At 40.8% G+C, this 26052-nt stretch overlaps 1 protein-coding gene across 5 annotated transcripts; it reads left to right on the top strand.

The window, feature by feature from the left end:
• LOC123906433 lies at window positions 1-26052 on the top strand. Of its 5 annotated transcripts, none has more exons than XR_006808911.1 (4): window positions 1-353; window positions 19206-19863; window positions 19941-20006; window positions 25650-26052. XR_006808911.1 is itself a non-coding variant. In XM_045956336.1 (2 exons), the coding sequence occupies exon 2, from the start codon at window positions 12701-12703 to the stop codon at window positions 13700-13702; it is 1002 nt and encodes a 333-aa protein (XP_045812292.1). In that variant the 5' UTR covers window positions 1-353; window positions 12515-12700; the 3' UTR covers window positions 13703-14170. The 5 variants fall into 5 exon arrangements, 1 of the variants encoding a protein (XP_045812292.1); XR_006808910.1 differs by lacking the exon at window positions 1-353 and adding an exon at window positions 25215-25303 and having other exon boundaries at window positions 18013-19863; window positions 25650-26050; XR_006808912.1 differs by lacking the exon at window positions 1-353 and having other exon boundaries at window positions 18013-19725; window positions 19812-19863; window positions 25650-26048.

The raw sequence follows: 26052 nt of genomic DNA, 5'->3' as shown, positions 1-26052 counted from the left end.
TTAATTATTGTTCAAAAATTTCATTAAATTATCTAGACTCACTTTACTAATTTACACCCACTCCAAATTCAAAATTTTAAGAACCCAAACCCTAGTAATTAGAAAACACGCTACTCCTTTTTCCCAATCAAATCGACTTCAATTATTTTCCCACGAATTCGCAGCCTCCTAATTCGACCTCCGGCATGCCGGAAACCACAAAAGAAGTCCTCGTCTAGATCACGTTTGGTACCATTCTCAACCAACCCCATTGATAAATACTGTCAATCTCACGTTTGGTGAGTTCGCTGTCATCCGTCTCGGCTGACGTGACGAGATCCAATGGCCACCGCCAAGGATGAAACCGTTGTAAGGTGCGTTGTTCTGCTTTGTATCGATCCCCAAATCTACTAGGATTCCTCATACCATTTACTTACTGTTGGAAAATGAACATAGTAGTGTTCATTTATGTGTGGAAGTTGATCTGTTCTGGGCCGAGCTTAGAAGCTCGGTACACAAACCAACGAGCTTGTGTAGTCGAACTGACCCTTGCCCACCGGGCACACCATAAATGCTCGGGATACCAACGGCTACTTCTCCATAGCTTCTGTAACGTCTAGACACCGGAATGATGAGCATTAACTGCGCATCATGGCTCCTTAGCCGTTTTCCGGCAGCCACTTGATGGCCATTAATGCCATCAAGGGCCTTAGCCCAGCGCTGGGGGCTATATATATGCATCTCCACTTCATTTGCAAGGTACGCATTATTTAGCTGAGAAAACCTCTACAAACACATACTGACTTGAGCGTCGGAGTGCCTGCAGGTACACAACCCCCCTCCGCTTCAACAGGGGTCTCAAACGCTCTCAACCACCGCAAACGCCGGCGAAGTCGCATCTTTCTGGTCTGCACGATCAGTGGCGCCGTCTGTGGGGAGATAGTTTCCCTGTTTATTCAAACCAAAAACTAAAAAACTTCCTCAAAACACCCTTTCACGACCAATGGCTGGCGTTAACAACCACCAAATCCCGGAGCACGTGGCGGAGAACCCTGGATCGCCGATGGACTACGCAGCGTACCACCCAGGGGACGGCCAATTCGCCTCCGTAACGGAAGATGGCCAGGGAGAGCAAAACGCGCATTACGAGCCCTACAACCCAGAAGAACCGCAGATCCCTGTGGCTACCCCGCCACAGGCGACTCCGGCAGCGGCTATCCCTCCGGGCGTTCCCATGCAAGAAATGATGGCTGCGCTGGTCAATGCAATCAACCGCCAGTCAGACTTACTGCTGCAACAGAACCAGCGATTCGAGCAGCAGAATCAAAGGCTCGAGCAACAAAGCCGTCGCATCGACGCAATTGCCGAGTCGAGGATCACGGCGCAAGCTCGCCCAGCTCGCCGTTCACCCACACCAGTGAGGAGCAGAACCTACTCCAGATCTCGCACACCACCTCGCCACAGAAGCGAAAGGAGGTCGAGCCCAAGGAGAAACGAGGCTATATCTCGAAACTCCACCCCGCCGAGGAGACATTCCCCTAGAAGGGACAACCCTCCTCGCCGCCAAAGGAACCGATCCCCGGAAGAGAGGGACAGTCACCAAGGCCCCCTCTCACGAAGGATCCGAGAACTCCCCCTACCGGTCGGACTCGAGAAACCACCGGTAATGGATACCTACGATGGCTCGACAGACCCGGACGAGCACCTCGAAAATCTTGAAGCTCTCCTCGAGTACAGAAATGTACGAGGCTCTATCAAGTGTAAGCTCTTTCCCACAACTCTGAGGAAAGGCGCTATGGCTTGGTACAAGAGCTTGGCGCCAGGATCCATAGACTCTTGGCCGGACCTGTGCGCCCGCTTTCGGGCTCACTTCACTTCCTCGAGGCGTCACCCGAAAACTGAAGCGACCCTCGAGGCTATCATCCAAGGCGAGAACGAGCCTCTAAGGGCCTACCTCGAACGGTTCAACAAAGCAGCCGTAGAAGTGAAGGTCGAGGAGGGCATGAAGCTGTATCTCCTCGACAGGGGATTACATCCGGACAGCGACTTCGCTAAAGCTGTCGGGATCGAAGAGCCGAAAACGCTGGATGCATTCTTCGAAAAGGCGAAGAATTACATCGCCTACGAGGAAAAACAGAGGGCCAAAGATCTAAGAAGGCCTAAAGGACAAGAGAAAACCAGGAACCATGAGAAAGATGAAGCTGGAACCTCGCGAAGAGGTAACGAAAAGCAAAGGGAGGAAAGGATCAAAGATTCCAAACCTCCTCGGGGAAAATTCACAACATATACTCCACTGAATGCGTCAAGAGATCGCATTTTTGCCGAAGTCTCCGCTGCGGACTTCAAAAAAGGCTGGGATCCACTTCCCAAGACAGCAGCCCATGAAGGCAAATACTGATACGACGAAATTTTGTCGCTATCATAAAAGCCACGGACACGTCACTGAGGACTGTGTCCACTTGAAAGATGCCATCGAGATTCTGATACAAAAGGGTTATGCCCGAAGATATGTTCAGAACGACGAACAAGCACAACAACAACAACAACAACAACAAAGGCGGGAGCCTCAAAAGGTCGCAATGGCCATCGATGTTCCCGAGCAGGAAAACAGAGGCATCGTCCCTCAGGCGCTTGCCATCTCAGCTCCTGAAATTCCACTCCCATCCCCGGGGTCAGACGAGGGAGCACTCCTGAGGCATTTCAACGCCCACCTGAACGGCTCATGGGAAAATTTCCCAAAAGCACTGGTGATAACAGGTGGCGGGCTAAACAAAATCACCCTCGGATCGGTGAAAAGAAAGTTCGATGAACTGGAGAATGTTTGCTCGGTGACTACCATCACCATCACCAAACCTGAGGGAGACTCCGACCCGCTAGCCTTCTACAAATCAGAAGTTCCTGGGGGCTCACCAAATTATCAGATACCACTATTGGTAAGGGCTCGTATGGCGAACTTCGACGTCCACCGCATCCTCGTAGATCAGGGGAGCTCGTGTGACGTAATGTACTCGGGGCTATTCAAAACTCTACAGCTGTCGGAGAAAAACTTGGTCCCTTACGTAGGACCCGACCTTCAGGGGTTCAATGGGTCGACTACCAAGCCTTGGGGATATGTGGACCTCATCGTCACCTTCGGCGAGGAAAAGGCTATGAAATCCGTGAGGACGCAATTCATGGTCGTCGACTGTCCCTCGCTGTACAACTGCATCATCGGCAGAACTACTTTAGCGGAGCTGTTTGCTGTGTCGTCCACCGTCCACTTGAAGCTGAAATACTACACACCGGACGGGGAGGTCGCCACCATCAACGGCGACATAGCTGCTGCGAGGAGATGTTTCGAGGCCGCGGCGAAAAATCTGAGTACCGTGGCAACCCCCAAGAAAACTGAAAAAAAAATCCAGGGGTAAACACTATTGGAGGATCCGTCGACATCGATGCTCGACTCACAAAAAAGGAGCATCAAGAAGAGAAACAAAAGGACCTCGCCGATGCTGAAAAGAAAATCTACCGCCCCATCCCGGACGGAGATTTCGAACTGGTGCCCTTGGGCGAAGACCCCCTCAAAGGGATCAAGATTGGAACTGGACTCCCCGACTTGGTCAAAAAGCAGCTGATCGCCTGCCTTAAGGACAATGCTGAACTGTTCGCCTGGAGCGCTGCAGAGATGCCCGGTATCGACCCTGAGGTCGCCTGTCACCAGCTGACTTTAGATCCTAAGGCTAGTGCCGTTGTTCAGCGGCGTAGGAAGCAGTCTCCCGAAAAAGCGGAGGCTGCCGAAAAAGCTGTAAAAGACCTCCTCGAGGCAAATTTCATTTCGGAAGCTAGGTATACCACCTGGCTATCCAATGTTGTACTTGTTAAGAAATCGAATGGAAAATGGCGCATGTGTGTTGACTATACCGATCTTAATAGGGCTTGCCCTAAAGACGCTTACCCTTTACCTAACATAGACAAATTAGTGGATAATTCATCAGGATTTAAAATACTATCGTTTATGGACGCGTACTCGGGTTATAATCAAATAAAAATGGCTGAAATCGATAAAAAGAAAACAGCGTTTATGACCGAATCCGGTAATTATTATTACAACGTAATGCCTTTCGGGCTTAAAAACGCAGGCGCCACCTACCAAAGGATGATGAACAAAGTCTTCAATAATGAAATCGGAGACATGCTCGAAGTCTACATGGATGATATGATCGTCAAGTCCGAAGAGGAAGTCGATCATACAGCCCATCTAAAAAGAGTGTTCGACCAAGCGAGAAAGTATAACATGAGATTCAATCCTGAAAAATGCACGTTCGGCGTAAAAGCTGGGAAATTCCTCGGGTTTTACTTAACCGAAAGAGGAATCGAAGCTAACCCCGATAAATGCAGAGCATTCTTTGAATTCCCTACGCCGGACTCAAAGAAATCAATCCAATCATTAAACGGGATGCTCACAGCCTTATCTCGTTTTGTCGCAAAATCCGCTCAACACGCGCTACCTTTATTCAAATTACTTAGAAAAGAATCCACATTCGAATGGACAAAGGAATGCGAGGATGCGCTACAACACTTAAAGCGAGCATTATCCGAACCCCCAGTCCTAACGCGACCCAACGAAGGGGAAACCTTATATCTTTATCTCGCCGTAGCTTCGGAGGCCATCAGCGCCGTTCTCATAAGAGAAACCGAGCAAGGGCAAAAACCCGTCTATTTCGTGAGTAAGGCTCTGCAAGGACCAGAACTCCGGTACTTACAGATTGAAAAAACGGCCTTAGCAGTAGTCATGGCCGCGAGGAAGCTAAGACACTATTTCTTAGCTCACTCCATCGTGGTTCGAACTGATCAACCGATCAAGCAACTCCTTGCGAGGCCGGATATGACAGGACGAATGCTAAAATGGTCGCTCGAGTTGTCCGAATTCGAAATCTTTTTCGAAAGCAGAAAGGCTTTAAAAGCCCAAGTACTGGCAGACTTCATAGCCGAGATGACCACACCATCTACACCAGACAAAAACAAATGGACCATCTTCGTAGATGGATCCTCGAATCCACAAGGGAGTGGTGCGGGTATCATACTCGAAAGCGGTGAAGGAGCGCTCATAGAAGTTTCACTCGAGCTCGCCTTTCCAACCACAAACAACCAAGCCGAGTACGAAGCTTTCTTGGCAGGATTAAGGTTGGCTCAGGATATGGAAGCTGAGGAAATTAAAATATTCACGGACTCACAGCTCGTCGCATCACAAATAACCGGGGAATACCAAACAAAAGACGAGCGACTCACGGAATATTTAAACTTGATCAAAGAAAAATTAACCAAATTCAGACAAACCGAAATCAAGCACGTTCCTCGCGAACACAATGCAAGAGCAGATATTTTATCAAAGCTCGCAAGCACTAAGAAAAAGAAGGGCGGAAATCAATCGCTTATTCAGGAAACGCTATCCAAACCAAGCATAGTAAAACCCACCGAGGTATTCCTGATATGCGAGATCGACGCCAACAGCTGGATGACACCCGTGTTCGAGTTTCTGAACACTGGAAACCTCCCACTTGATAAGAAGGAGGCGGCTAAGGTAAAAAGGAGAGCCTGCGCATATGTAATCCTAAATGGAAAAATGTACCGCCGAGGATTTTCCATCCCTCTGCTAAGGTGTGTCGAGGAAAGCGAGGTAGCCTCGATCCTCGGCGAGATCCACGAAGGAATAAACGGTCAACACATCGGTGGACGCTCCTTGGCCAGAAAGGCCTTGCGAGCAGGATTCTATTGGCCTACCATGCAAGCAGACGCAAAAGAGCATGTCAAAAAATGTGACAAATGCCAACGTCACGGGGATATGCACTTGGCCCCTCCAAACGAGCTAAGAACGCTATCGTCCCCGTGGCCGTTTTCTTGGTGGGGGATGGACCTCTTAGGACCATTTCCAACGGCAGCAGGACAAAATAAATACCTAATAGTAGCTGTCGACTACTTCACGAAGTGGATCGAAGCCGAACCTCTCGCCCACATCACAACATTCAACGTGTTGCGATTTTTCAAACGCAATATACTTGCAAGATTTGGGATCCCTCAAGTTGTCATTACAGATAACGGGACTCAATTCACGGACAAGAAAGTGCGAGAATTTATGGCAAAAATAGGTACAACCCAACATTTCACCTCTGTCGAACACCCTCAAACGAACGGACAAGCCGAAGCTGCGAACAGGGTTATACTACGAGGACTCAAAAGAAGGTTGGATGAAGCAAAAGGAAAATGGACAGAGGAACTACACAGCGTACTCTGGTCTTACCGAACCACTCCACATTCTACAACGGGAGAAACGCCTTTCCGACTGACGTACGGAACAGAGGCCGTAATTCCAGTAGAAACCGGAGCATCCTCCTTCCGAACAGAAGTACCCCTCGAAGGGGAAGACAACCATGAAATGCTCAGAGAGGAGCTCGACCTCTTGGAAGAACTCCGAGACGGCGCAGCCCTCCGAGAAGCTACCCTGAAACAAAAAATAGCAACGCGGCACGACAAAAAGGTCATCAAGCGAGAATTTGACGTTGGGACACTAGTACTCCGACGCAACCAAAAAGATTCTCGTGAAGGTAAACTCGCGGCAAATTGGGAGGGACCTTATCGTGTTCGAGCCAAAACCGAAAACGGTGCCTATTATTTGGAAGATCTTTACGGAAAAGAAATTCCCCGACCTTGGAATGCCGAAAAGCTCAAACAATACTACAGTTGAGAGAAGGTCAAAACCATCCCTCAACGAAGGCTGTGTCTTCGCCCATGAGAAACACGCCTATACAACGGAGGAGTGCTTAGGTACGGGCATGAATCTTAAAATATAAAACAAAGTCGAGACGTTTTGAGCTCGATGATGTTGGCGAGGAAAGCTCTAGACCACGGAGCACCATCGTCGTAGTACACGCCCGGTAGAACCCCAGCTCGCGATGGGATGTTCACACCCCGAGGAGGAAAGCTTAACAACAGCCCCTCTCCTCGTTGTTAGTTTGGATTAACATCTCCAAACACTTAGAATGGTTCCCCACACCTTCTAAGCCCGGCATCAAATGGTACCAGCTACCACAACGATGACCACCATCCAAACACACACTAGCGCGAAGAAACAAATAGTTCGGCGTATAGAATGTTTGGAAAATTACCAAGTTAAAAACCTCAAATTTGGTCGAGCGCAAACAAAAAGACAATCAAAGCATAAGCTTAAAAGCGTCGAGCGTATAAACGATCGGTTCGAACATTCAGAGGAAATTAAAAACGTCGCCATACAAACCCTAAATCTAGACGAGATAAAGGTAAAAGAGCAGGTGGATAAATTAAAGTACTGATAGTTAAAGACCCCGAGGGGCCATAATTGTCGATTACATCAGAAGGGCAAACGCCCGGACAAAATAAAAGAAGGAAAATAAAATTACACTTCGTCATCAGGGGGGGTAAGGATAACCCCATCACGAACTACCTTATCCTCGTCCAAACCCTCCAAAGTCAAAACCTTGTCAGCATTCAAAAGCTTCAACTGCTCCACGGCATTGGTAAACTGAGAACTCGCAGCATCAATCATGCTATCATTCAGCTCCATAATCGTCTGAACCAGACGGGCTCGCGAGAAATCAGCATAAACACCAGCCGGATCCACTTCCTTCTCTTCCTCATCGACAACCTCAGGGACCACCTGCTTGGCACACGCCTCCAGCTTCAACTTCAACTCCCGAATCTGACCCTCCAGCTCTTTAACCCTCGCCAAGGACGCTTCCCTCTCTTTGGTGACCTCCTCCAACTTCACCTGAGCAGACTTTAGGGACTCCTGCATCTCCAGTTGCAAAGCATACTGCTTCTGGTAGTCCGAAAAAGCAGCTTGAGTCGAGCTCAGATGACCAGAAACCTCCTCCAACTTGGCAAGAGCAGCATCCCTCTCCTGCAAATAATGGCACTCTCGACCATTCAAGAAAGTTACCATCTCTAGAAGCTTGAACATCGCCACCGAATGCTTGGCGATTTCAGCTCTGATGGCAGTTGGTCCCAAAGAAGAAAGGATGCCGGAGTCGGGCTCGGATACAGAAATTTCCGTCTGATCGTCGAAGATTGGGTCGTGAGCATACACGGGAGGGAAAACAAAATGGGCTGCAGGTTTGCCGGGCTGAAGTTTGTGGAGACCAGATGTCGAGTTCATTAAATCATCGACATCATCCACCCTACGATGTCGACGGGAAGAATTCGTATCTTCAAGATCCTCTTCACGGGTACGTTTCTCCCTCGATGCATCAATAATCTCGAGAGAAGGGGTGGGATCCTGCCGAATTGAAGAACTGGCCGGCATCGATTGCGAGCCACCAGCAGCCTGCATAATCTTTTTCTTGGCAGTTTTAGCCTGGCGAAGTTTTGCCTGAGCGCTCGACATCTCAACTGCACAAACAAAAGAGGAGAAAAATCAGTAAAGTAAACCAGATGGAAAACTAAAACAAAATAAGGGCATAACAAACGAGCATACGGAAAAAAGCGGCCACATCCCCATCAGTTTTACAGGCCAGCAGCCTCTTGGTATCGATTAATTTCGGAACTTTTTTCGGGCGGCCTGCCTCGTCCCGGATAAGATTACCGTTGCTATCCTCCAAGGAAACCTGCGGAAAAGAGCCTACATAATCCTCCAACCTCTTATAGTCCGCCACCTCCTCTGGGCTCAGGTCGGATTTCTTAATGGACAAATCCCGGGGAAGAAGGTCATAGTGACCCTTATTCCAGTAGAAGGGAAAACTCCCATAATCCGCCTCCACCGTCGAGCCGCTCGGGTCCCTGATTATCTCCCCGTTTGCATCTCTCTTAGGCCCTCGATAGCAAACACGCTTCCATCCCTCCACGCTAAGGGGACGAACGGCATAATATCTCTCCTTAAAACCTCGGATCGAATCCTCATACATCCGGAAAAAGCTCTTCCTCTGTCGAAAGGACACCCATCCGAACTTACCACCCTCCGTCACCTCGCCACTTCTGAATGCCTTCCCTTTGGCTTTTTCGCCCTTGGGACATGAGCGTTGGAGGAAGAAAGCATGGAAAAACAGTTTCAAGGTGGGGGCAATGTTCAGAAATTTGCACGTCACTTGAAAAGCCCGCAGAAAAGCCATCGAGTTCGGGTGAAGCTGCGACGGGGTCACCCTCAAGTACCGGAACACGGCAACTTCGAGGTCGTTAAAGGGAAGCCGATACCCCATATGCTCGAAAATTATTTGGTATACCGGGATCGTTCCCCAACCCCAATTAGAGCAAATCCTCCTTCCAAGAGGGGGCACCCTAATCTCCCAATTGGAAACACTGGGGTCCTCGACCTCGTAAAACATCTCCTTGTGGCCACCGGTACACCCTGAGAAAATAGAGGGCGTCTCTCGAACCTCATTCGCTACCCACGAAATATCTACGGACAAACGTGGTAAGCCCTCGTCTGGCCTGGGTTGGTCGCCCTCCATCGGATACCTGAAAGCAGAGGAAGGAAATGTGAATTCGACATTCGCAACATCAAATCCACCCTTCCACCGCCAAATCAAGTGAAAGGGCGTGGATAATAGCAAGCGCGTGGTCGCCCAGACGCCAAGAACGCGAAACAATAACAAAGGGGGAAATCTATTCGAAAACCCTAAATACGGGCGCAGGAAAACCTAAATACGGGCGCAGGAAAACCCAGGAAAGGGTACACTGACAGCCTAAAGCTTTCTAAATATACGCCCACCAAACCTGGAACTAAGACTAACCACACTAGTCTCAACGATTGAGATCGCTGAAATACCTATTTTGGGAGCACTAACCACTCTAAAACAACTCTCCTAACCACTACACCAAAGCAAAAAGCTAGGCAGCAAAAGCTAAAAATCTAAACAATCGTTCAAACCAGAGATAGAGAAAAGACTTACTTAATCGGTGGAAAGAACAAAGCTTCAGATAAAGAAGGTGAAGGGAAGAACACGCTGAGAGCCGCTTGAAAACTTGCAAAATATAAAGTGGGAAGATGGAGAGAGCAAAGGAACAAGGGAAGTTTGGAAGAAACTGTAAAGTTTCGTAAAACATCTCCTTCCCATATATATAGGCAAACGCAACTGCATACGCCAAATCGCGCCACACCACATCCTGAACGTTGCTTCGATCCAACGGGTGCGATGGCAGACAATCCAACGGTACGGAAACGATCCCATAAAGAAACGATAAGGCGCGAAAATCCAACGGCCCAGGTAAAGCCTCGAAATTCAAAACATTTCAAATAGCCACTCAAGTGCTATTTGAATAGCTCACACACGTGGCGCAAAGAAACGAAACGACTCGTCCCTTCAAGTCACTTCCACCTGCACGCAAATCTCGCGAAAACCAACACGCTATAATCTCGGGGGATAACGTCCAAACACGCTTACCGAAATATCGGGCACCATCTATCCGAAATTTTCGGCAGAACCAAAGGAATATCTTGCGATACCTACGGAATTGGTAAACGCCCGAAGTGAGACACTTGCTCTCGGTAAAACGTGCAGTTCGATAAATCACGAACTTCAAACTAAGTGTATGCTCGCGATAAAACGTACAGTTCGACAATTGTGAATTTCGAAAGAAAAAGACTAGGAACAAGCAAAATTTATTATTATCATTATAAAAGGCAAAAGGCCAAAGTACAGAGCAGGAGGCAAAGGTACAAAAGAGAACGAGCATCTACTGCTCGTTATCCGAATCAACTTCCACTACGACTACAGGCTTGGATTCCACCGTCTTCTGAGAACCCTCCTCGCCGCTAGAAGCTGAAACTTGAGGGTATGAGTCCTCAGACTTATACACCTTCAGAAACTCGGCATAATCTTCATCAGTCTCGTCCAAGTCAGAAGAATCGGAAGAAAGTACGATCACCTCAAACTTGGCCTTTCTGGGACGCCTCAAACGAGCAGACCGGCGAGAGGGTTGAGGCCTGGGAGGCATGGTTCCCTTGCTCACGCGAGAACTCCTCTTATCAGCAACTTCTTTGGTATTCTGCCGTTCCATCTTGCTTACCTAAAAACACGAGTAAGGGTTAGGGAAGGGAGCCAGGTATTTATAAGAAAAAACTTGCCTCTTTCCAAGAAAGCCCAATACCTCTGTTAAAAGGCCCACTTCAAGAGAATGGGCGGCTGCAATTCCCAAAGAACGTCCCGTCTGACGTGCACAAGCTTCAGAGTTGACTGTCTTGGAAAATAGCATGGATTCACCTGAAAGTCCTGACTATCAACCAAGCGGATCATGAGAGCTATCACTCCAGTTCCCTCGAGGGATCGAACAAACGCTCTTGAAGTATCATTTCCCTCGCACAGCATCAGATGGTACGACTCCAAAGTTATTATCCTCAGTTAAGAGCATAACAACTTGGGGGGCTCCTGTTCTGGGCCGAGCTTAGAAGCTCGGTACACAAACCAACGAGCTTGTGTAGTCGAACTGACCCTTGCCCACCGGGCACACCATAAATGCTCGGGATACCAACGGCTACTTCTCCATAGCTTCTGTAACGTCTAGACACCGGAATGATGAGCATTAACTGCGCATCATGGCTCCTTAGCCGTTTTCCGGCAGCCACTTGATGGCCATTAATGCCATCAAGGGCCTTAGCCCAGCGCTGGGGGCTATATATATGCATCTCCACTTCATTTGCAAGGTACGCATTATTTAGCTGAGAAAACCTCTACAAACACATACTGACTTGAGCGTCGGAGTGCCTGCAGGTACACAACCCCCCTCCGCTTCAACAGGGGTCTCAAACGCTCTCAACCACCGCAAACGCCGGCGAAGTCGCATCTTTCTGGTCTGCACGATCATGATCCATTGTGATTGGAAATAAAATGGGATGAGCACTTTGGTCTTGTAGGACTTGGAACTAAGTAGTGTGAATTAAAAAAAGTGGAAAAAATCTCACATTACTTAGAACACTCTCTTTAGTAGTGTGTGTATATCCCAATGTGGCTAACATTTCTTATTCACAAAATTAACTAATTTTTTAGTTAATTAAGCTGGTCCAAGGAGCCACTTAGTGCTGACTCATTATAGCAGCCAGCTTGATTTTGTTCCGTTTGAAAACGGATTCTTTCATTATTGCATTAATCCACACATAATAGTGCACATTATAGTGCATTAGTATTGATCCCCAACGTTACAATTTCCTCTTCATTTGGCTGAAGCTTGTTTTTATATACGAACAGTAATTTAGAAAGCAATACAACATATATATTTCATTCTTCTTTGTTTCAAGTAAGAAATACGGATAACAAGAATTCATAAAAATAAAAACACCACTCTCTCTTGAAGCCTTGTTGTATACACAAAATTCTCTTCTCTTCCACATAATTTTTCCATCAAAATAAATTATTCTTTCTTTTGTGTTTCATTGGTTTTGTGAACTGGTATTGTTGTACCAGCACTGATATTGTTGTATCAGTGAGATTGATATTGTTGTATCAATTTTCGAGTGGTTTTGTAGAACCATTCAAGAAGGTGTTCCTTCTCCGATCATTACAGTGCAGTAATTGATCGGTTCTGTGTTGAACAGGGCTGTTTTATCCTGGGGACGACGCGGTTGGATTGTCTGCTTTGCACAATTTGAGCAGTACCGCGAAACGTCTTAAAGAGAGCGACCTAGTACGCGACTCAGCCAATAAAATCTTCAGTTCTAATTTTTAGAAAATTATTTTTTCAATATCAAAAACAACAATTTTAAGACGTTTTCAAAACTGCTATGGATACTGAAGATGTTATTGGCAATTCGGTTGTTGGTGCAACTGAAAGACCGTTTAAGTTTGAAGGACTCCACTTCAAACGTTGGCAACAGAAAATGTTTTTCTTCTTAACCTTAGAAAAAGTTGTCTACGTTTTAAGTGATGAGATGCCTCTTGTTGTTTCTACTGGTTCAAGTTTAGGAACAAATCAAACTCTCGCCATCAATGGTGAAAACGGTGAAAAATCTGATGCTGAAAAACAAAAAGAAAAGGATTCGATTGATCCTACAGCACAAATTAAAGCCCAAGAGCTTCAACTGAAAAAGGAACAACAAATATGGTTGCATTATGATTATGTATGCAAAGGCTATATCATAAATGGTCTCTGTGATGATTTGTATGACTATTACAGTACATACAACCGTGCTAAAGATGTTTGGGAGGCGCTAAAAAAGAAGTATGATATTGAGGAGGCTGGTGTGAAGAAGTATGTTGTTAGTAGGTACCTGAAGTACCAGATGGTGGATGAAAGATATGTGGAGGCGCAATCCCATGAGCTCCAGAAAATTGCTCATGAAATCATAATTGAAGGTATGCCTCTTGATGAACAATTTCAAATTGCAATGATGATTGACAAACTGCCCCCGAGTTGGAAAGAATTCAAAAACCAACTTCGGCATAAAACAAAAGAATTTTCTATTGAAAGTCTGATTACCCGCCTCCGAATTGAGGAGGAATCCAGGAGACAAGATCAGAAAGAAGAAGAAAAGGCCTATGTGGTCACCATTAACAAAAAGAATTTCGGTGCGGTTCTGAAGCCTAAAGGCAAACAATTAAAGAATCAAAACCGTGGTCAACTGAACCGAAATAAGAATGGTAACCCTTCAAGGGCCCATAATGCTAATCAGCAGCCACCAAGAAATGACAATGGTGCAAGTGGTGTAACATGTTTCACTTGTGGTAGACCTTGTCATTATGCTAAAACTTATAGACTCAGAAAAAAAACTTGTTGCTACCTCTAATGCACAAGTTAACGTGACTGAAGAGCCATATGTGGCTATGATCACCGAAATCAATATGATTGGTGGTACTGATGGTTGGTGGATAGATACTGGCGCTACACGCCATATCTGTTTTGAACGTGCTATGTTTAAGACATACACGGCTGCTGAAAATAAGAAGGTGCAAATGGGTAATGCTCACACTTCTGATGTTGTTGGTATTGGGGATGTTGAATTGAAGTTCACATCTGGAAAGACTCTGATCTTGAAGGATGTCATGCATGTGCCTGACATGAGAAAGAATTTAGTTTCTGGTTTTCTTCTTAATAAGGCTAGGTTTAATCAGAATATTGGGGCAAATTTGTACACCATCACTAAGAATGATATTTTTATTGGAAAAGGGCACGCCACTGATGGCATGTTTAAGCTTAATGTTGATTTGAATAAAATTTCTCCTTCCGTTTACTATGTGTGTGATTTTAATATTTGGCATGCTAGACTTTGTCATGTTGGTAAAAAAATCTATGTTTAATCTAAGCAACGTAGGATTAATTCCAAAGTTTAATAATAATAATAATAATAATAATAATAATAATAATAATAATAATAACAACATAGAAAAATGTGAATTTTGTAGTCAAGCGAAAATAACTAAAACTTCACATAAATCAGTTATTAGAGAATCTGAACCATTAGATTTAATTCATTCTGATATATGTGAACTTGATGGAACTTTAACTAGAAATGGTAAACGATATTTTATCACTTTTATCGACGATTGCTCTGATTATACTGTTGTATATCTAATAAAGAATAAAAGTGAAGCGCTTGATATGATTAAATTTTTTGTGACTGAAATTGAAAATCAATTTAGTAAGAAAATTAAAAGGCTTCGTAGTGATAGGGGAACTGAGTATGATTCTATTTTGTGCAATGAATTTTATAAACAACATGGAATTATACACGAAACGACTGCGCCATATTCACCTGAAATGAATGGTAAAGCAGAAAGAAAAAATAGAACTCTTACTGAACTAGTTGTAGCTAGTATGCTCCACTCTGGTGCTGCCTCACACTGGTGGGGGGAAATTATATTGACTGTTTGCTATGTCCTGAATAGAATCCCCAAGGCTAATAATGTGGTCTCACCTTATGAGATATTATAGAAAGGCCAACCTAACTTGTCTTATTTGAGAACCTGGGGATGCCTAGCTTATGTCAGGATACCTGATCCAAAGCGAGTTAAACTCGCTAGTCGTGCCTATGAGTGTGTCTTCATTGGCTATGCGGCAAACAGTAAGGCTTATGGGTTTTTTGACCTAAATGCTAAAGTTACCATAGAATCGGTTGATGCTGATTTCTATGAAGATAAATTTCCTTTTAAATCAAGAAATAGTGGGGGCAATGAATCCACAAATAGTGGGGGCACCGAATCAAGTCACATTCCTGTGATAAGAAATTTTGAGAGCAACAAAGAAATTGAACTTCGAAGAAGTAAAAGAGTAAGAGTACCTAAAGATTATGGACCGGATTATTCGGTATATTCTTTAGAAGAAGACCCTACGAGTCTTCAAGATGCCTTGTCATCTTTGGATGCAGATTTATGGCAAGAAGCTATAAATGATGAGATGGAATCTCTTGAATCTAACGGGACCTGACACTTAGTAGAGTTGCCTCCTGGTTGCAAACCAATTGGTTGTAAATGGATTTTGAAAAAGAAGCTAAAACCCGATGGCACTGTTGATAAATACAAGGCTCGCCTTGTGGCCAAAGGTTTTAGACAAAGAGAAAATATAGATTTCTTCGATACTTTTTCTCCGGTCACTCGAATAACATCCATAAGGGTACTATTTTCAATTGCTGCTATTTATAATCTAACAGTACACCAAATGGATGTTAAAACTGCTTTTTTAAATGGTGACTTAGACGAAGAAATCTATATGGAACAACCTGAAGGATTTGTAATACATGGACAAGAACATAAGGTCTGTAAATTAGATAAGTCCTTGTACGGACTTAAACAAGCGCCAAAACAATGGCATGTAAAGTTTGATGATTTGATGATCTCAAACGGATTCAAAGTGAATGAAAGTGACAAATGCATTTATTATAAATATGAAAATGGAATTTGCACTATTGTATGTCTCTATGTAGACGATTTACTCATCCTTGGATCAAACATGACTGCTGTAAACGCAGTGAAATCATTGTTGTGTAACAACTTTGATATGAAAGACCTCGGAGAGGCAAGTGTGATTCTTGGGATCAAGATCACTAGGTCAAAGGAGGGAATAACTTTAGATCAATCCCACTATGTGGAAAAGATTCTAAAGAAATATAATTACTTTGACCGTAAACCTGCTTGTACGCCGTATGATCCCAGTGTAAAATTGTTTAAGAACACTGGTGAAAGCGTAAGACAAACTGAATATGCGAGCATCATTGGCAGTCTTAGGTATGCCACTGATTGTACCAGACCCGACATAGCATATGTCGTCGGACTGTTGTGCAGGTTTACTAGTAGGCCCAGTAATGAGCATTGGCAAGCCATTGAGAGAGTCATGAGGTACCTTAAAAGGACCATGAATCTTGGATTACATTATCAGAGATTTCCTCCTGTACTTGAAGGGTACAGTGATGCTGATTGGAACACCTTGTCGGATGATTCCAAAGCGACTAGTGGCTATATATTCAATATAGCTGGAGGAGTTGTGTCATGGAAATCAAAGAAACAGACTATATTGGCTCAGTCCACTATGGAGTCTGAAATGATAGCGCTTGCCACTGCTAGTGAAGAAGCAAGTTGGTTGAGATGCTTGCTATCTGAGATTCCCTTGTGAGAAAAACCTATGTCAGCTGTTTTGATCCACTGCGATAGTACCGCGGCTATTGCTAAAATTGAGAATCGATTCTATAATGGCAAGAAACGTCAAATAAGACGTAAGCACAACACAGTGAGAGAGATGATCACTAAAGGTGCTGTGAGAGTGGATCATGTACGCACTGACAAAAATTTAGCGGATCCTTTGACGAAAGGACTAGCTAGAGAGAAAGTCCATAATACATCTAAAAAGATGGGACTAATGCCTATATGAATTTCTCATGATGGAAACCCAACCTAAAAGACTGGAGATCCCAAGAATTAGGTTCAATGGGTAATAACAAGTCGTGAGAAGTTAATGATGATCATGCAAATAAAAATAAGAAAAGCATGATTCCTGAAAGCGAAAGGATGAGTTGAAACTCTTAATGAGATCTATACTCTGTATGAGTGGAGTACCGAGCTTCAGGAGTACTCTTGATAGACTCACCTATATGAATGTGGAACTGAGGCCGGTTCCTATGGAATTTAGAGGCGAATTCCTAGAGCTTTCATGAAACCGGGATTAACATGCAGGGCCAATAAAGCACGGGCTATTAAGAAACACCTTGTGAAAAGTTTGCGTGCGGGTTTGAGAAAAATCTGAGATAGAGTTCAAGACAAGTGTCACTCTTGCTAAATCGGACTCTTACTCGCTATGCAAAGGTTCAAGTCATAGACACATTTGCTTATGCACAATCTTTTAGAAACCTTTGAAACACTTTTTTAAATTCAAGTGGGGGATTGTTGGAAAATGAACATAGTAGTGTTCATTTATGTGTGGAAGTTGATCCATTGTGATTGGAAATAAAATGGGATGAGCACTTTGGTCTTGTAGGACTTGGAACTAAGTAGTGTGAATTAAAAAAAGTGGAAAAAATCTCACATTACTTAGAACACTCTCTTTAGTAGTGTGTATATTTCCCAATGTGGCTAACATTTCTTATTCACAAAATTAACTAATTTTTTAGTTAATTAAGCTGGTCCAAGGAGCCACTTAGTGCTGACTCATTATAGCAGCCAGCTTGATTTTGTTCCGTTTGAAAACGGATTCTTTCATTATTGCATTAATCCACACATAATAGTGCGAGTAATCAGTCAATTTAATCCCTAAACTATCATTCTCTCACCAACTTAGTCCCTAAACTATTAAAACCAACTAAAAGGTCCCTAAACTATATTCACATCCTTCAATTTAGTCCCTAAACTATTAAAACCAACTAAAAGGTCCCTAAACTATATTCACATCCTTCAATTTAGTCCCTCGGTTAACTTCCCCAAATTGAGCTTCAGCATTGAATTGTGGATATATAACTCTCACTGATTCATTCTCTTCATCAGATGAACTAATAGGCCCTCTAAGTTCTTCTGAGTGATAAGAGAACCTTCCTCCATCACTTGTATCATCATCACTTTCAGCCATCTAATATAATATAATGTATAGTATTAACAGGGAGCACAAATTGAGGAAACATTGAGGAGACAAAACAGGGATCACAATAGGACCACTATAGAAGAAGCAACAACAACATGGTTCACGCTAAAACAAATTTGGTTCAAGCTAAAACAACATGGTTCATTGCACTAAAAAACACAAATTTCATTCCTGAAAATTAACAAGTGAGAATAAACCCTTACAAATTTATAAAAGTTAGAACGAAAAACAGTGAAAAACGTACCTTAAAACAACGACGACAACCGGAATTGGAGCGTATAGTTGGCGCTAGGGTTTTCAGATTGAGATGATTTAAGAGAGTTGATCGAGAAGAGAGATATAAGCGTAAAAGTAGCTTTTGGATTTTAGGGTTTTAAAGAACATTTAACGGAAAAGATAACGGAGGACTAAATTGATGGATGGAAAATAGTTTAGGGACCTAATTGATGGATGAAAAATAGTTTAGGGACCTTTTAGTTGGTTTTAATAGTTTAGGGACTGAGTTGGTGAGAGAGTGATAGTTTAGGGACTAAATTGACTAATTAGTGCATTAGTATTGGTCCCCAACGTTACAATTTCCTCTTCATTTGGCTGAAGCTTGTTTTTATATACGAACAGTAATTTAGAAAGCAATACAACATATATATTTCATTCTTCTTTGTTTCAAGTAAGAAATACACATAACAAGAATTCATAAAAATAAAAACACCACTCTCTCTTGAAGCCTTGTTGTATACACAAAATTCTCTTCTCTTCCACATAATTTTTCCATCAAAATAAATTATTCTTTCTTTTGTGTTTCATTGGTTTTGTGAACTGGTATTGTTGTACCAGCACTGATATTGTTGTATCAGTGAGATTGATATTGTTGTATCAATTTTCGAGTGGTTTTGTAGAACCATTCAAGAAGGTGTTCCTTCTCCGATCATTATAGTGCAGTAACTGATCGGTTCTGTGTTGAACAGGGCTGTTTTATCCTGGGGACGACGCGGTTGGATTGTCTGCTTTGCACAATTTGAGCAGTACCGCGAAACGTCTTAAAGAGAGCGACCTAGTACGCGACTCAACCAATAAAATCTTCAGTTCTAATTTTTAGAAAATTATTTTTTCAATATCAAAAACAACACTTACTCTATATTTTCTTATTCTACTTGTTGATATCTTTTCACTTTTATTTATTGGTTGTATTTCTGTTTTCATCTTATGTCAATGGTGTTCTCTTTTTACAGGTTCTTTGAGGGGCATTTTTCTTGGTAATTGTTGTTCTTATTCATGATAATAATGATTGATCACATAACCCTTCTTTGTAGCGTAGTGTAGTGTAGTGGGCTTAAGGGTTTTAATTTTATGTTTATTATCAACAAATTATTTAGTTTTACACTAGAAAAATTCTTTGAATCTGCTTTGTTTGTACAATGAACATGTGTTGGTCTCAATGTTTTGTATAACTTGCTTTTGTTTTCAAAATTATGCAGTGACTCGGATCTCAGTCCAAAAGACAAAAATCTTCATATTAGAGTAGAGGAAAAATAACTTGATATTAGTTTAATATATAGAGATTGTGTTCAATATTCATGATTTTTAATCAATCTATTTACTCATTCATTTTTAATCTTCTCATTTCATTATTGATTAGTTTTCTTCTTTTCTTATAACATGTAAATATTGATTGATTGGATTGAATGATGCTTGTTCTCTGACAACAACCCCTAGTCCTGTTGTTTTGTGATCCAGTTACCAATTTCATTGGTAGGTCAATTGTTTAACCATACTATGTTTTTTTGTTTGTTTTTTGCTTTCATCACTTTTTTCAACATACCTGATATTGCAAATAGGTTGCTTGAGAAAGCATTAATATTTATCATCATCTACGGTATGTATGATAAGGTATATCTATCATCATCTTCATGAATTTGATACTTAATATAACTTCCTATGTATTTATGACACTATAACTGTGACAGTTCTTTGAGATGCAACCCAAAAATGCTCTGGAAGATCTTGATATATACCGAAGGGTGGGGCTACAGGTATCTCTTGCTATTTTCTTTTCAATTTGTCTAGTATTAAATTCATGTAAGTGTATATGGAATCTAGGTGAGTCCATTATATCAAAACTAGGTGAGTTGGTGATTATCTCTCGTCAAATGTAGTTTTTAGAGTCTTTTTAATTAAGTTTTAGTCTATTTTTATTAGTTTAATTTCTATTTTAGTTTCAATTTGAATAAATTATGATTTTTAAATTTTAAGAGTCAATTATATGCTTATGCTTTTAATTTCTTCACTAATAAAATATATTTGTGTAGTGTTTGTTTCATTTCATTGCTTCAGTTAATCAGGTTATCATTTAAGTGGAACACTACTACTAAAGTTGTGAAGTTATTGCTATTATGCCAAATATTACAAAGAATTGAGGATTATATTATGAGCATGTGCCACATAGCAAAGATAAAAGCAACTCAATTACGTGGGCTCAAGGAAAATTGTGTTTGCAAGCCCATGTGACAAAGAGAGACAAATAGGTTACTTGCTCTTGGCTGACTTATATATAAACAGGAGGTTACGCACTCAGGGGGGATTCACGCACGGACAGACAAAAGAGAAAGGCAACACGCACGCGAGAGAGAACAGAGAAACGAGGTTTCGCACCGGAAGAGCAATTCTTTGGTGCTGGCTTTGTACACATTCAACCATAATTTTATGTGTAATTCTTAACTCTTTACTATCTCTAATCAACACTATGAGTAGCTAATTTCTCAATTGTTAGGGATGAGTAAACCTAGATGATTATTCTTGTTCTATGATTTGATTTATGGTTACTGAAGAAGTTTATTGAATTATTTTACTTATCTCCGCGCTTAATGCTTTTATCGCTTGGCCGCCGTTAAATTGATTTGTGGTTCATATTGTGATACGGGAGTTGAATTTATGAATGCTTTGAGATAAGAAATTCTTGCCTTTGTAGTCTAGGAATAGATGCAAACCCTTGAAACCAATTAAGAATTCTTGTTCACTCATGCTTAATTCTAATCTTAAATTCACTAAGGAATTAGGGGTTATTTTAGAATTAAAGATTCTGTCATTAAGGAATTAGGACACGAATAATTTAGAGAATTCGGTAATAATTTGATAAATAGATTCAATTGTTATAGTCAAGTCAGAAACTCAAAATAGGAGTCTAGTGAAACTCATCCCTGACATTTTTATTATTATCAAATACAAAGGAATTTTCGTTGTCATTATTATTATTGCTATTGCAACCAATTAAACTAAAACCTTTTGTTCAATCGAGTAAAAATCACAATTCAACAGTATAACGCGATCCTTGAGTTCGACACTCGGTCTTATCGTTTTAAATATATTACTTGCACGATTCAGTACACTTGCTGAATTCGCCATCAAGTTTTTGGCGCCGTTGTCGGGGATTGCCAAATCACTGTTGAATTTTTATTTTTGCTTAATTGAAATTTTTTGCTCTGCAACAAAATTCTAGTTTTTCTTTTATTTTTATAATTTTTTTTTATTTGTTGAGTTTACTAATGTTGCGTGCTAGTGGTGTTTTTCTTTTGTTTGAGATACTTATCCACCATATAGCATGAAAGACTTTGATGATTCTGTCCTACGACAAATATTGGAAGAGCTTGATACTTGTCTTCTAACTGCTCAATGTCGTATACTTGAGGGACAAATCACAAGAGATGAACTTGAACAAGAGCTTCTTCAGGTGCGATTTCTTAGGGATGATGTTTATGAAGAAGAATATAAGGATGAAACTTTTGAGTATAATTTTCCACCACCAGAAGAAGAGGAATGTTACATGAAAAAGATCAATTGGGAACAAATGTTACCTCCTCAAGTGTTACCGAAAGATTCATATGACAAGAACTCTCACATCAAAGATGTTTTGATTAAATTCATGAATATTAATCAAGGTTCAATTGACAAATTTGAAAGCCAATGCGAAAGGTTATATGAACAAATAGTGGAATTTGAAAAGATGAATGAGAAGTTGGAGATTGGAGATGACCTCATTGATGTGAAAAAGAAAGATGAGGAGGAAGAATTAGTAAAAGTTGAGGATGATCTAGTGGAAACTCAAAAGTCTCAACTTTTGAGTACTGAATATGTGGAACAAGAAATTTCTCAACATAAAAACATTCCTCAAATTGTTTTTAGCAACAAGGTAGAGAAAAGAGAGGAGATTGATGCAGTTTTGGATGCCATTTATGCTTTGTTCATTAATTTCCACTTGAAAAAGTTATGGAAGAAACATCATCTATATCTCAAGTTCATGGAGTTCCTACCCAACAAAATGAAGAAGAAGGATGATGTGTTCTTTGTGTCTTATATGCCACCTTAATAGTAGTTGAGGCGTCAAGCTAATGACGTTAAAGAAGCGCTGCATGGGAGGCAACCCATGAGAGGTAACTTAGCTTTATTTCAATTTCATTTTCTTATTTTTATGTCAATTTTGAAATTTTCTTTTGCGTCGGAATAAATACTTTTGAGAGAGTTTGTCACTTCCCGAATTTGATCTGTTTGAAACATTAATTTTCTTGTGTGGTTTGATTTTGAACACTTGACTTGACTGAACTGTTAGTTTGTATCTACATTAGAAGAAATTGTTAGCTTGCACAATTGATTGCTTTTTGATTATATTAGTCTGCCGATGATTTTGATGGAATAATATCTTTTGTTTGACATGATGCCAAATGCTCTTATTTCTCTCTATTGTCCCAACTGTGAGCTTTTGAGCCTAAACACTTGAATTTTTTTTCTTGATGTGTGATATGTCCAGACATGTGTTTTTCCTTCAGAACTTGCATTTATTCTTAACGGCATTGCATATGATTTTTGCATTACACTGAGGCATGTTGTTTGGTACCTTGAGCCTTTTCTGACCACCCTATGAATAATATTATCCTTTGCTAAACCCCTTTGAGCCTGATACCCTTTTATTGTGTTACTGAGCCACATTACAAGCCAAAGACCGAAAAAAAAATATACCCACCTTACTTGGAGTTAATTAGGGACTTCTCATTGAGTCTTGGTAAAATTTTAAGTTTGGGGTTGCTCATGGGATAGCAACCTTTAAGTTTGGGGTGACAATTGAAAGAAGAATGAATGGTTTTGGGGAAAAGAGAGCAAACACAAAAAAATTGAAGAACTGTGAAAGAGAAAGAAAAAAAAAGAGAATTGAAAAAAAAAATGAAAGAAAGAAAGAAAAATTGGAAAAAAAAAAAAGAAAAGAAAATCAAAAGCCAAAAATATGCATTTAAATTTTTGTGCTAAAGGTTGTGATTAGACAACAGTTCTCTAAGCTCTCATGTTTTATCTTATTAAAGGTTTTGATGTGAATCGTAAGAAGTGGATACATTGAGATAGTCTATCTAACTCCAAGTCTTTAGCCTACTATCCAAAAATATATATCCCACCTTCACCTAAGCCCCGTTATAACCTGAAAAGTCCTCTAAAAGTGTATGCATAATTATTTTGTGATTGCTGTATAGAATTTTTTCAAGCTTATGGTAGGCGGATGCATGATCTAGGATTTGAGTGATATTCTTAACCCTTAAACACTTGAGAGAATTTTGTGAGATTGTGTGAAGAGAGAGATATGAACCTGATGGATAAGTGTTGAATGAATTGCATTGCGTTCCTGATTGATTGTTTGTAGATGAAAGTGATCTTGAGTATGATGTTTTTGCTTGTTGGCATGTTTGCTAATACTGATTATGAAGATAGATTGACAGGAAAGTTTGGTCATGTGTTTGAAGCTGAATTGCACTCTCACTTTTTGAAGCTTTGTTCCTTGAGGACAAGTAACAGATTAAGTTTGGGGTTGTGATTATCTCTCGTCAAATGTAGTTTTTAGAGTCTTTTTAATTAAGTTTTAGTCTATTTTTATTAGTTTAATTTCTATTTTAGTTTCAATTTGAATAAATTATGATTTTTAAATTTTAAGAGTCAATTATATGCTTATGCTTTTAATTTCTTCACTAATAAAATATATTTGTGTAGTGTTTGTTTCATTTCATTGCTTCAGTTAATCAGGTTATCATTTAAGTGGAACACTACTACTAAAGTTGTGAAGTTATTGCTATTATGCCAAATATTACAAAGAATTGAGGATTATATTATGAGCATGTGCCACATAGCAAAGATAAAAGCAACTCAATTACGTGGGCTCAAGGAAAATTGTGTTTGCAAGCCCATGTGACAAAGAGAGACAAATAGGTTACTTGCTCTTGGCTGACTTATATATAAACAGGAGGTTACGCACTCAGGGGGGATTCACGCACGGACAGACAAAAGAGAAAGGCAACACGCACGCGAGAGAGAACAGAGAAACGAGGTTTCGCACCGGAAGAGCAATTCTTTGGTGCTGGCTTTGTACACATTCAACCATAATTTTATGTGTAATTCTTAACTCTTTACTATCTCTAATCAACACTATGAGTAGCTAATTTCTCAATTGTTAGGGATGAGTAAACCTAGATGATTATTCTTGTTCTATGATTTGATTTATGGTTACTGAAGAAGTTTATTGAATTATTTTACTTATCTCCGCGCTTAATGCTTTTATCGCTTGGCCGCCGTTAAATTGATTTGTGGTTCATATTGTGATACGGGAGTTGAATTTATGAATGCTTTGAGATAAGAAATTCTTGCCTTTGTAGTCTAGGAATAGATGCAAACCCTTGAAACCAATTAAGAATTCTTGTTCACTCATGCTTAATTCTAATCTTAAATTCACTAAGGAATTAGGGGTTATTTTAGAATTAACGATTCTGTCATTAAGGAATTAGGACACGAATAATTTAGAGAATTCGGTAATAATTTGATAAATAGATTCAATTGTTATAGTCAAGTCAGAAACTCAAAATAGGAGTCTAGTGAAACTCATCCCTGACATTTTTATTATTATCAAATACAAAGGAATTTTCGTTGTCATTATTATTATTGCTATTGCAACCAATTAAACTAAAATCTTTTGTTCAATCGAGTAAAAATCACAATTCAACAGTATAACGCGATCCTTGAGTTCGACACTCGGTCTTATCGTTTTAAATATATTACTTGCACGATTCAGTACACTTGCTGAATTCGCCATCAGTTGGGTTTGCATTTTGCTGGTACACTTTACCTGTGAATGACTTTACTTTTGATTTGTTATCTTTTACATTTGTTCTTGTGCTTCCGTTGTTACTTTTATCTTAATTGTATTTATGGATTAGATTTTTAGACACATGGTGCTTTGTCATCATCACAGTTGATTGCTTCTACTACTGTTTAGCTTTATTCCAAAAGTTTCTCAACTTCATGGGTAAATGGTACTTGATTTGCTTAAATATTGATTATTCATTTTTAGTTTATGTTGGATTAATTCCTTAAATCTTTGGACTACTTGATTTTGTTGAGGTTTGTTAAAGAATTGTTTGGTTCGAATCAGGATAAACCAAAATCGGTTCAGTTTTGCCTAATTGAAAACCAATTTGGTTTGGTTCAGATTCTGTTTTAGAATTTGTTCAGTGTTTTTATGCTTTGGAGGAAGAACTAATCATGGTTGTTCAAGTACATAATTTTATTTTACTCTTCGTGTTCATATTTCGAATATCATGAAAACATCAATTAAATTGAGTTTGTAATTTGATCTCTTTTATTTTTTATAGATTACAGATGCTTCTAGTGCCCCGACCAAACATATTCTCAAAGTCCATACAACGATGAAGATTGAAAAGAGAGATTAGAAGTAAACAGTGTAAGCTGTTGCAGCTTATTGCTCGGTGGGAATGTCATGTACTGTGTTGTGGGTTGTGAGCCGTTGCAGTTTATTGCTTGGTAGGGATGTCATATGGATGTTTTTGTTGTTGCTAGTTTTTTAGAAGTAACCAATAGTTCTCTTAAGTTATTTGGTGCAACTTCAATTTTGGAAGATTTAGCCAAGTGACATTGTTTTGGTGTTTTAATGTACTCCGCTAGTTTGTAAGACTTTTTAGTTTTTTTAATATAATAATCAATGTTTTAAGAACCGAACCGGAGGTCGAGCCGGTGTGGTCACTGGTTCATGGTTCA

Source organism: Trifolium pratense, linkage group LG2, assembly GCF_020283565.1.
Source record: "Trifolium pratense cultivar HEN17-A07 linkage group LG2, ARS_RC_1.1, whole genome shotgun sequence".
NCBI classification, from domain to species: Eukaryota; Viridiplantae; Streptophyta; class Magnoliopsida; order Fabales; family Fabaceae; genus Trifolium; species Trifolium pratense.
Note: the sequence above shows the minus strand (reverse complement) of the source record. Positions and strands in the feature narration are given on the sequence as shown.